The following is a 13,235-nucleotide window of genomic DNA, read 5'->3' on the forward strand; positions in this document are numbered from 1 at the left end:
CAGCTTACCTCTGCCATCAATTTGAGAAAAACATTCCACTCTGATTTTTTAATGTTTTTGTCTTTTTTTTGTGCATTTTTAAAGCAAAAAATAAGATGTGATTAAATATATAAAAATACAAAGTGCAGAGATTCAGACAGCTTGAAAGGAGGTATACAAGAAAGTGAAAGCTTATACGGCTCACTGTGTGAAACCACAGAAAACTTCTGCTGGTTTAGTGTGATCAGCACACATAACACTGCACCATCTGCTGCCTAATGCATTGTCTCTGTCGTTTTTTTTTTTTTGTCTGGGTGAAGCTAGTTATGTGGCCTTTCTGAGTTTGCATTCTTGTGCATTCTTATATCCTCTTTTACTCGTTTGACTAATCTCAGTGCTGCTGTTTGAAAAAAAAGCACCTTAGAGCCACCTCTGGAATGATTGCCCTGCACGATCAACTCATCACAGAGCTAAGGGAAGTTGAACAGAGAAATTCCAAATGTCTGATCAGTTAACACCCGTGTCTTTTCAGTTGAACACAAAACATAACACACACAGCCAGTATCAAACCGTACGCAAGCAATTCTTCTTTTCTCAGACAGTTTTGGAAAGATAGGAGAAGAGAGTAGATTTTGAGTCAATGTTGGCGGGAGTACATATGACATGGGGGGCTTGGGAGTGTTCTGCCATGAGGTTTTGAGTGTCACACAGTTAATTGTCTACATTCTGGTTACTTTTTTGCACCAATCTGTGCTTTTGACTTTTCTAAAAATAAAAGTATTTGGCTACCTTCATGTTTTTATTGGGGGGACAAAAGCACATTCTAATTATTGAAAGGGATGTGACCACTGAGTTGCTCCTTAAATCCACACCCATTCATAGCCTTGCACAAAAACAGGATTCTTCATCATGGCACACTTGAGTCTACAGATGATTGGCAGAAAATGAGTCAACAAAATTCAGTCATTTTATGAGGCAAAAATGTATTTTCTGGTTTTAGCTTCTAAAATGTGAGGATTTGCAGCCTCTCTGTGCTATATAACAGGGAACTGAAAGCAACAATGTCTGAAGTTGACATTTTCATTTTTGATAATCACATTATATTGCATGATTTATTTCTGTTTCTATTTATCAACCAGCTGAGTATATCATTACTTTAGTGCCTTGAACAGTGCAAACAGAATGCTGTGCTGAGCTTGTTGTTGATGTACACCTAACTTTATAATTAGAATCAATACAAGGCAATCCTATACGTCTTCACCTTGGTCAGGTAGTGAAATGTGGACGGCTCAGCCACAGGCGTCCAGCAACATTTGGGCAGCTTCCAATGACAGCAGCAATGCTGGCTGTGAGCCAGGCGAATCATGGCACTGCTAAACCCCGGCCAGTGGAACAATGCATGAATATGAGCACAAAGGAATGTAGCAGCTGAATGACTAGACAGTAATGATGTCTCCAAGAGGGTGCAAGTGGTAACAGAGGATACAATGCTCTGTGAAATCCAAACCGCATGCCTACCTTGGACCTCCATATCATTGCGGAACCACCGGATATTGGCTGCTGGTTTGCTGCCCGGTGTGGTGCATGTCAGGGTGATTACGTCCCCCTCCATGGCAGGCTTGGTAAATCCTGTGATCTCTGGCCGTCCTGGCACTCCTGTGATGCATGGAAATACTATTATAACTACCATACTGAATGCATGTATATGAGGCTGTATTCTCCTGGCAATGAAAAATAATAGAAGAATAACTGACTTTCAGATATTCATGGCCTCTTATTTTTTATTTAATTAAATGATAAAAATGGAATTGTGACTTAAGATGTTTGATTTTTAAGGCAATTATAAACAAATATGTAGTGGTAAAACCACAGTGAAAAATCAACATCAAGAGAGCAAAAAAAAAAGAAGATGATGAATTGGAAATTAAATTATTCAATTAAGTTATACATAAAACACCCCAAATCACTCCTTTAACATAACAGAGGCAAATGTCTTCCTACGTAGCTGTGAGAAGCCTGATGAAGGTCATTATGGAAACTAAATCCAAATAACCGTACTCTAAGTGTTGACAGTGTGTGGGAGTAAACTTTTATTTTTTGTCTATTTCTGTATATCCTTCAAAACACCTGTCTGTCCTACACAGGTGTCAAAAGATTCTCAAAGTGTTCTATAGTAGTTGGCCTTCCTGGCAGAAAATTAGTGATGGGAACACTACTAGCTTGCAAGCAAAACTGTCATTCCTTCTTCTAGGACACAATGTTATGCAGAGACGTTATTTTTCTATAAAGTAACAAGTGTATGAATTAGATAAAGAACACAGACGTTGATTCAAAATGTGCACATATTCATGCTATCAGAAAGTGAAAAATTAGCCAGAAGTAAAACAACAAGTAAAAAAATGGACATGCTCACCCAGAACAGTGAGAAAGGCCTTGGTGGTCTTGACAGGCATGGTGAAGAGCGAGCAGGTGTACTGACCCTCGTCTGACAGGCTGACGTCACTGATTCTGATAGTGAGCTCCTGCGACGAGGCTCGCACCAGCTCAATTCTGTGGTCCCTCAGAGCTGAATAAGAAAGGGGAGCACAAATAACCACAGAGCGCACAGACAGAAAACACAGTCAACAAATGGGCAGATTCATGCTGAATTCAGTGATGGCAATTCACCTGTAGAGGCACCATGACCCCAGAACAAGGCCACATGTTTTCAGTAATTTCAAATAATTGTCAAATGCTGCAAACGCACACACACTGTGGCCAATGCTTCGAAACATTTTGTTACTAATTTTGGTTATCCAATTAATGATTTTAAGCAAATTGCAAAACTAAGAAATTAAAGATGTAATGACTGAACACACTTCATTGTAATAAACCTCAATTTGATTACATATTTTCATGCATTTGCTGGGTGTTGATTTTATTAAAACATTCTTGTTGATATTCTGATATTGATTCCAACCAATAAGCCCAGCTCTAACGCAAACAAAGGTCCAGTGTGAAGGAATTAGGGGCATCTATTGGAAGAAATTGTAATAATCATTACTATATTTTCAATAGTTTATAATCACTTTCACCGATTATATCTACATTTGGATTGGATCCCTTCCTATGTAGTGTAGTTCTACAATTGCCCAGGATGGACTAATCAAACACTGACTCAAGTGTCATTTGAATTTCCATGTTGGCAATAATAGCTCTCCTATAAGTTTGGCACATGGGAGAAGTCTCAGTTCTGCTACCTCATCCTTAGATGCCACTAAATACCATAGACATTTAAGGGGAAAAAAACAACGTTGCAAATTGTAATTAAGAAAAATAGCTGCTACAGCCACACACAAATTAACCACTACTACTAATATGATTCATCACACAATAATCATCACAATGGGTATGCTCAAAACACAGCTTGAAAAACACCTTTCAGTTTTTTCTTAAAACACTTTCACCACTGCTCATTCAGATGTGACTACATCCTCAGAAACCTGGGAAAAAAACACGCAGCTGAGCTGAAAAAGGTCATCTTGCACCTGTCATCTCTTATACAATTTCAAATTGAGAATCACCTGCTCCTACATGCGACCAACCACAGAGGGCAGGAAGGAAAGTGCTCTTCATTGAATAAATTACACATTCTTAATCCTCACTCCCTTTAGGCCTGGCCAGCTCTCTCCCCAAACACTTTTTCATCTGAAGTAATTTGAACTCTATTGGATTGTACTACATGGAGCAAATCTGGCAAAATGCAGCAGAGGTAGGTGTTGATTAGGATTTTATCAATGTGGCCAATGTAAAATTGCATCAGATAAAAAAGAGACATCTCTGTGAAAATCATTAATCACCTCCTCCGTTTCCATTTATTTGATTTGAGTGACGAACACACACAGCAGTCATGTGACACACGTTAAATTAGATTTGCTGAAATGATTATCAGATTTACACAGACATAGGTCATTATCAACAATGCTGTTCTTCAGCTTCAATTACACCATATCGTTTGATGATAATTATCTTATAATCACACACATAATAAAAAGAAAAAAAATAAAGATTGGCGATAGAGATATTAATGGCCCTAAGAAGTTTCCTATTAGAGACTCTTTGTTATCGAAGAATAAAGAGTAAATAAAAACAATCTTCAAGCCAGAATTAAAATTTAACAACAAGCTGTGCCATCAGAGAGCCAGCTTATTATGTGCTACAGGGCTTAATACAAACATTTGATAGTCTTACTGTAGCAAACCGCATCCTGAAACAAAGCTGCCTGATGTTCTTTGTAGTTAAGCATCTTCACTACAGAGCTTGAAAATGCCCAGAGGCTCTGGCAGAAAACAGCAAACCCTTTGGTGAATGGATGCATTGGAGAGGTGATGGGGTCTAAACAAACACCGTACAGGAACTCAAAAGATATGGAAGTACAGGCTGTGAAGATCAAAGCCTTGGACAAGATGACATACTGTACTTCCCCTGCATATCCCTCTATCTCTGCATCGCACAGAGAAAAGATGCGGAGAGGAAGACCGATTTTTCTTCTTAACCCCCCGTTTCTCAAAGCTCAAACACCTTTGAGATGCTGATAAATGTTCTGGCTGTTTCCTGAGAGGGATTTTTTAAGGGAAACAGACATCTTTTGGTTAAAGTGATATTCCACCCAAAATCCGTGGGTGTAAAAAGTACAATATAAAAATAAATAAAAAATAATAAATAAATAAAAATGCTTGCATTTCTTTCTTTCCATCTCTATCGTCAGTCTGATCTATACAAAATGCTACTGGAGCTTCTGTGTCACAGAATTACCTCCCTCAAAGCTCCATAGTAGCATATTTAACCATATTTCATCAAAATTATGACTGTTTGGAACTAACTGAGCCAGCACATTTTCAATCCAAGAGCGCAGCGTTATCACATCCCTCGGCATGTGATATCTACGCTAAAGACAGCCTTCAGTGTCTTTATGAGACACAATGGCCCATCAGCTAACACCAATGTAAACTCATCCATGGCAACAGTTGACACAGAGAACAGCTGATGTAGTATATAGAGTGAGAAAGTCCATCAGGCAGTGGGGGTGGTGGATGGCTCAGACAAACTGGACCTTTGTCCAGAAGACCACAGTTCATGTCCATTGTGAAACCAAAAGTGAATGTTGTTTTAATGTGATGTTGGACAAATTACGTATATTCATCGTGCAGTGACGTGAAGTGTCATGATTTACTCAAGTCGTGTTGGGTTCTTTTTGTAACTCAAACATTTTTTTGTTAATCATAACAAAGTGTATTTCTATCCTAAACCAACATTAACCAGGTGTTTGTGTGAATGTGTTTCAGCTCTGTGGGATAAGAATGTGTTGATTGAGCATATGGCTAGACAACAGAGAAGTGGGTTATGCTTCAGGAGTGATTCTAGAAATTTCTTTGAACTTTAATTTCCTTTGCTGAAACTTTTAAACCTAAACTGTGACCAAATAAAGTACAGACCACTAATTATTTCAGGTGACATTTAAAGAAAACAAGCAGGCTGACTGAAACAGAACTAAATCTAAATGTCAGCAGTAGCTAAAATACTGACTCACATAGTTTAAAGCCAGGCAGTGGCTGAGAAACACCTTACAGTTAAACAAAAGATGGACTTGACTGATGCATTTTTGTTAGACAGCCACTGGCACGACACAGCACGTGAATCAATGACATATTGATAGAATGAGATGTACAAAGGTTTGAATAACCCAAAGACAAGTGTTATCTATTACTCAAACAGCATATGGCCAGGAAACCATACTACGAGCATCCAATCCAGGCTAGAGGCCCAGATTGTGAGCAGATCCGTCACAATCAGACCCAAATGCCAGCGGCTGACAAAGCTTTTTTCCAGGTGCTTTAGGAAATCAATGTGATGAAAAGGTTCATTTCCCCGAAACCCTAGATAGCTCCGGCGTTGTTCATTCTGCTTAGGAGAAAGCATAAATCGGCACCCTGACCTTGTGTATGCTACAGCCTTGCAGCATGGCAGCTTAATGCGCAGTACATCTCCTGTGATGGAGGCCTTACCAAGGCTGTCTCAAATCAGTAAAACTGACACCGCGGTTCCCCCTCAGGGCAAGGGATACTGTTGCTATGGCCCTTTGATGCAAAGTAATGTTTGCCTTGTTACCCTGACAGTCCTTTGCACCATCGACCATGTCAGTGGAAGACCAATTTGAAGTCTCCCAAGAGAAGTGTAGTTTGTCAAATTCAGTTTTAACAACAATTCTGTTGAAAGTTATCTTGATGCCCAAGAAACTATTTTAACATGATAAAACAGATGTTACATTTGCTTATTACTATATGGTGCACAGTTATAATGTGTAAGAGAAGAGCTTTCAGTCTGGTTGGTAGCTACATTAGCTCTGTCTTCAGATAAAACTGGAGGCAGAGGAACTGCAAGGGCACTTTATACATGGTATTCACTTCTGCACTCCACTGAGCAACAGACAGATGTTACCCAGTGTTTCTAATCCAAAATGATGAAGTATCTACTGACAGTCCAGATAGAAAAGGACATTTTGCATATATCCATTAGTCTTGGAAACAAGCTGATGGCTCTCAGGTTCAGCCAAAATATGTTGCATCCGCAATGCCGAGTGTCCCCATTTGGCCATTTTTGCATGGCCTGTAACCACTTTGAGCCAGTCCTGGAATGTGAAAGCACTAGCTGTCCTTCAGCGAGAACACAGGGTCCTGGCGCACCCCCCCGCTCTCCAGCCAGGGGCTCCACTCTTTGCAATTAGAGTGTGTTTGCTGCTGGCTGTGCTCACTCAGTGACTGTGTGGGCGATTCTGGATGTGTTCCAGGGCTAGTGGTGCAGGCAGGGGGCTCTTTCCCACCACACATGTGGCTGCAATTAAGAGAAGGAAAGGGCCTTGTTCCAGAGGGCCATTGTTACTGCCTGCGCTCTCAGAGATCCCACAGAGCAGATGCTACTCAAATTGGACTCATTTTCAGCGCATGAAGGAGGGAAGGAAAGCAGGAGGAATTCTCCCAGCAGCTAAGCTACGTCCCTTCTTCAAGTGGTGAATAATGAGACCGAATATATTTTTGTCTGTCCATTTTTCAGCCCACTGACATAAGCTTGATTGTACACTGTGGGAATTTTTCTGCCTTTGAGTTGCTTTTTTCAAATGACTTTTCTAAATTTAATTTTCATTACAGCAAGTGCCAATGGGGTTACATAATTCTGTTGATTTTCAAAGCAGTGTTACCCATTTCAGGGTTTGTAAAGACATATTACAGTACAACACATAACAATAACTTATCACCTGGTAAAGGATCTCAACATTTTTCATGTGGGTCTCAAACTTCTACAGTAATTTTAAAACAAAATATTTGTCATTATTCTAAAGAGCTAATATACATTATACATGAGAGTGCAGTGTGGCAGAGAGATTAGTATAGCACATACAAGAGCAACTCTTCACATTAGTGATAATAGCCAACTGTATAGTGCTATAACGGTAGATTCACTTTTCAGTGAAGTTGGAGGTAACCAAGTACACTTAAAAGCCCATTAGTCTCTGAAGAAAGACATTAGCGGTGGCCATGAGACCCCATCTACATTTTGTTGCCAGTAAAAAAAACATTGAAAAGTAAACAAAACATTTGTGAGAACAAACTTGTGACACACTGAGCATAGCTTCAATGTGAGATACCTTTCTCAAATGTGGTAAAGGATGATCTGGCAAATAATTTGTTTCTTTTTCTTGGATGTATTTGTGTTTGTTATCTGCTGTTTTTGACTTGTCCCCCTCTTTACATTTTCCTCTTGCTTTCCTGATGTTTATAAAACGACAAAAAAATCAAATGCCCAATAAAAACAAGATAACATCAATAAAACTACAATAATGAAAATAATGAAATCATAATACAAAAAACAGAGGAAGAATAAAACAACAGTAATAACATTATTATTATTATCATTATTATCACCATCATCATCATTATTAGTAGTAGTAGTATTATTGTAGTTATGTCAGTTTTAAGCTGGATATATTTGCAGAAAGATATCTGACACCAAGCTCAGGTAAAAGTCCACTCCACTCGCTTCTGACAGAGCTACCACCAAATACTGTGTGTTTACGAGAATGGACGTTAAAATGTGCTTTCATTGGTGCTCACTCCAGTAATTGCATCCTTGGTAATTATCCTTCATTCTCTCAAGCTAATGAATGTTTTAATGCTCACATTAGAGCATTCATTTAGCACATAACAGCATTTTGATTACTACAAGCCAATTAAGATCAATTTTGCTTTGTGACCTTTATGATCCAAGCTGAATGCCCCAATTAAATGTCATGAATGATGAACCATAAACTTGTGAGAGATTGAATTGAGATGAGGAAAAGTGCTGTACAAATTGCCACAGCATGTATGGATATGCTGAATGAGTCTCCATATCTCTCCTACAAATACATACTGTAGTTCAAATGAGCAACTTGTTATCTGCCTTTGACATGCAACCTGCAGTAGCTTCCCATTAATTGCATTATTCATATTCACCATATCTGACAAAAGATTCTGCTTCCATCCTGCATGCCTCCAGGAATGTCATTACCATTCTCTACAGCATCGCTACTTAAGTTTTATCCTTTCCCCACAGAAGCCAAAAGTGAAGTAAATCATAATGAAGACAGCAAAGGACAGCTCTGCTCTCATTTTTCCTGCTCAGTAATAATAATTCATAACCCCGGCAACATATAAAAGGGATAATTTTACAAAAGACATATGGTCCAAATCGATTTCTTCATCGTGGCAGCTCACCACAGAGCAACTTCCTTCAACAGTCCCCGCTAATTGGTCTAATGTAAGAATGATGTGTTGGACTGGCTATTAAGGGGATCTATCTCTGTTGTCTCAGGTCTGTGGCAGTAGAGTGTATCTGCATACTGGTCTTTGCCATAGTGTAGCCTGAAGCCTCTGAGGTGGCAACAATCAACCAAGACTCAGATATACATAATGGATGAGGAGCGGCGTGCCAAGGAGCCAGCTGGCATGATATAAGAGGAGGGCTGTGTTCAGCTGTAGACAAATGTGCAGAGACAGTCCAACCCATATGGATCAGCTTTGGGAATCCAGCAAGGTTAACACTCTCTTGGAGCTCCATGAGCTTTGACTGAGCCTCTTATGGGAGAAGATGAGATAGAGGTCCTTCTTATCGTTAACACTCTCACCAAAGATACATTAAGCTATTGAGCTGTCACCTGCACACTACCCCCCCACCTACAACCACAGCCTTCTCCAAATTCACACGTCTGTGACAGAAAGTGACATTGCTGTGTGGACAAATTGTAGAACACAATTTCTAGGATGCACTGCTGGGATTACCTACCTACCCAGGGGACTCCCGATGGGTTTATAAAGCTAATAGCACACCATTGTGATCCTTCTGTTAATTTAATTGCAACATACAACATAAGAAGGTTAATTGGAGTAGTCTGGTATATAATGAAGACCGACCTTGCCAGGAAAATGAAAGCATCAGTTGTTTGTTCAAATGCTTTGTTTTATATTTTTTGAGCTAAAGCACAGCGAAGACAATGTATTTTGACATTGTTTCATTTACATAAGACACCCCTTACCAATGTTTTCTTATTAACTATGACCAATATATTTTCCTAACTGTACCAAGGTAGTCTGAGGGTTTCCTGCAGCTTAAGGAAAGGAATATTTAAGGCTTTTTAATACTTTTTTTTAAAAATGCCACGAATACAATAAACATTTGTGGCATTTTTAAAAAAAAGTAAAAAAGTGAAAAAGTTAGATTATCTACATCAGATGTTGAAAAAACGAGTTGTTCACATGGAAGACAATAAACAAATTACAGTATTATAATTTGGTTTAACAACAGAAGTAGGAAATATCTGGCATTTCTTGCTGGGTTTCGTGGTGATGTTACCAATTTATTTTGAGATTTGACAACGCAACGTTAGAAAAATAAGAGATTCATAAAATTGTACTTCCTGTGTTTGAGGATTTTTCAGACTTTTGAAAGATTAATTCAAGTCAATTTAACACCAATTAAGGCCTTGTTTTTAGATTCATGAAAACAATGCTTTTTAAGACTTTTTAAGGACCCACAGGAACCAGTTAAAGTTAGAGTTAAAGGAGCCTAAAGATAATCAAACATTTACCATGGAGGGAGCAGATCATAAAATGTAGTTTTGGAAGGCACTGACAATGCATGACTGGCACTTGTATAAGAATAATGAAAGATGCTTGCTTTTCTTACTGTTACAGTAAGAGTAGACTTTAGGTATTCTGGAAAGACACAGAAACCTCTTTTCTCCTTGAATGTACTCTTTGGGGCTTTTTACATATTCTCATTTGTCAGACCTGAATTAAAATGGAACAAATTATAGTCAGGGCAAAGATCAGATTTTGTCTCACTTCATCCAGCAGCTGTCAGACCCAATTGATATAATATGGAACTTCAGCTTCTTAACAGATGTTTCTCTTTACTCCACTGAAGCTGCTCAAAAGGATTTAAAAGGTCATTTTAATACCCCTTTTCCTGCCTCACTATTTTATATCAAGCTCCAAACACAGCCAGACAAATGCCCTTATCTTTAATACCGAGCTTGAGGGAAAGGCGAGAGTAGAATTAAAAAAAAAAAAAACATCTCACAGAGCGTTTTGTCTAATTTAAGACAGAACAGCAAATGTATTTTTGTCATCATTACTTGTATGTGTTGAGCATTCGGAATCAAACATAAAAGCTGTAAGAGCTGAATTTCCTCTGGATTACAAATGCACAATGACAAACTACCTTTGTGAAGAGAGAGTGGGGGAAACTTGTATGTGCATCAAACGGTAACATATGGCCAGGCTGTCATGGACACCCAAGGGGATTGTAGTAAGCAGAGAGGTGGACAACGGAGACAACAGGCAGAAAACAAGCAGGGAAAATGAAAGATTTATCTAAACAGCAGGTAAAAAAGATACCAAAATCCAAACACTGACAACAAGAAAATGCAACATAACTGCATTAATCTAATCTGCTCACTGACAGCAGTCCATGAGCAGCTGTTCATCAGAGGGAGAGAACAGCCTGCTTCAAGCTCAGCCAGTCTGCAGTTAGTTGTTGGACTGAAAGGTAGCATAAGGTTGAATCTAACATTTTTCATTGGCTCCTACAAGAAGGCACAACAAACGGGAGAAGAAGGACAGTTGCAGCCCTCTGCCAAGCAATTAACTGGTGATTTGGCACAGTAGAGATTTCTTCCCAGGTGTCCCACCCTCTTCCTCGCATGAAGCCCGTGTTGTTCCACGCCTCCCATTTCTCCTGATGGCCTCACAGGCATCGTATTAGTTGTGCCAATAAAGCTTTTCATTTGGCTGTTTAAAAGGAGATGGAGAGGAAGTGTTCACATACTTAGCCCTGGCAACCTCTGCTGAGTGGACTACATTCATTTTGTCATCCGTATTGCTCAGGAAAAGGATTATGTCATGCAATATAAATGGCTGCACAAGAGGGGCAAAATGGCTCATACATACTGCGCTTTCCAAGCTCCCCTTACATACTTGCAACATCATTTAAAAGTGGATGCAAATTTTGGCTTTGTATTTTAGGGAAATTATTAATTTGAATGATCTATCATGCGTTACATTGCCCCAGATTACAAAGACTTAAAAGTTATAGTTTTTTTTTCTGATAGAATTTGATGATTATCAAAACTGGTTCTGCAAAATCAAATATTAAAATGCCGCCTTCACAAGAGAATACAGAAAAATAACAATTAAAAAAAGGATGGTTTTGGTTCAATGACTTCTGCTTGAATTCAAATCCTTTGGGCGCATTAACACCATTCACACAAGAGTATCTCTTAAGATTTAGTTAACTTTCGTTTAATTGTATTTGGAAGTAATTTCATCTAATAAAACACCTTAGACCTCATTACTAAATCCAATCACTTGCAAGGGAGAAAGTATTTCTTCAAACCAGACTGTGACTCTCATTCTGTTGGTTCACTCTGGCGTCTCTCTCTCCCCTATAAATTGTTATTCAAAGGGAAAGTTAATCTTCAATCACTGAACCAATGATATTGTATTAACAGCTACAGCATAAATGAAATGGGTAATATGCTGTGAGAAACACTGAAAGATGAACACCCCCAACCCTTACAAGACCAGTCCACTGTTATACTCCTTTTCACCCCAATTCCAATTTATCAACTCCAGACTTTTGTCACCTTTAAATTGGATTTGGCTGGTGAGAGCACATTATAATTCATTCTGGCTCAGGCCTTGTTTCACAAGGTTGCAACAGTGTGCTTCCTTTTCAGTGACATCCAAACAGCTATACAAATGTAGGGCAGCTAAAATGCTAATTAAGCCCAATCATCTCACAATCCACAGGCATTACTGTGTTGTAAACAACACCGTCAGTGTTGCGTGATTACAAAAGTTCAATTCAAAAATAGTCTATTTCTGTTTAGTTGGTGCCCTGGGACATCAGTGGAGACAAATTCATTAAAAGTCTGCTTTGACATTACATGTAATACATTTCCCTCTTATCCTGTCTTTTCCTGTATTCAGTCAAATTGTGTACTTGCAGGCAGCCAGGAACATTTTTGTACATTCCAAATTTGAAAAATTAATGAAGAAGACTCCTGTAGTGAAGTAATCTGTCTAAGAAATCTGTATCATATCTCATCATTTTATCATTAGGGCCATTATCCGCTAATATATATTACTCACCTTTCTTGTCCCCAAAGAACAGGGTCTGTTGTGCAGGGTTTGACCACTGGAGGGAAGTGTTATCATTGAAATCCACACGACAGGTCATGTTGGCTGTGCCCCCCTCCACCACCGTCACATTCTGAGTTATGGGGAACTGACCTTGGCTACCTGTGGGATTATGAGACAGAGGTGGAGGTCATGGTCGTGACATGAAAAGATAGCAGTTTTGGACTGGGTGTTAGTGTCTTTTCATTGAATCACATTAATGTGCCATTCAGACTTGACACCTTTCAAAGTTAATGTTCTGTCATCATATCGCCCAGTTACATTAATGTCTTCATTACATCACAGTAAACCAAGGATAGCTTAATGCAAGCCTGGCTGACATGGACTCTAGCCTTCAACAGCTGTTGTTGCTAGAAAAGTGTTTTTTTTTTGGTGTTTTTTTAGGGTGGAGACAATGATAGGATTTACTTTCCCAGAGCGCCTTCCTTGCTGCCTTATTGCAGGGCCCTAATTGGTAGCATGGCCTAATTAGAGGTAGTCATG

The 13,235-nt window shown here is 39.0% G+C and overlaps 1 protein-coding gene across 4 annotated transcripts in view; it reads right to left on the minus strand.

Annotated features, from left to right (window-relative positions):
* Positions 1–13,235, minus strand: part of LOC121943529 (cell adhesion molecule 2) — a 176,796-nt gene that overhangs the window by 17,872 nt on the left and 145,689 nt on the right. For all 4 annotated transcript variants that reach the window (XM_088079162.1, XM_088079161.1, XM_042487058.2 and 1 more), the window contains 3 exons: positions 12,705–12,854; positions 2,393–2,545; positions 1,498–1,635 (listed from right to left, as the gene is read on the minus strand). In XM_088079162.1, coding sequence (XP_087935288.1) covers positions 1,498–1,635; positions 2,393–2,545; positions 12,705–12,792 — 379 coding nt within the window. In that variant the 5' untranslated portion in view covers positions 12,793–12,854. The remainder of the gene's footprint in view (positions 1–1,497; positions 1,636–2,392; positions 2,546–12,704; positions 12,855–13,235) is intronic.

This window comes from Plectropomus leopardus, chromosome 6 (genome assembly GCF_026936395.1).
Source record: "Plectropomus leopardus strain MGB_pleo_1.0 chromosome 6, ASM2693639v1, whole genome shotgun sequence".
NCBI lineage: Eukaryota > Metazoa > Chordata > Actinopteri > Perciformes > Serranidae > Plectropomus > Plectropomus leopardus.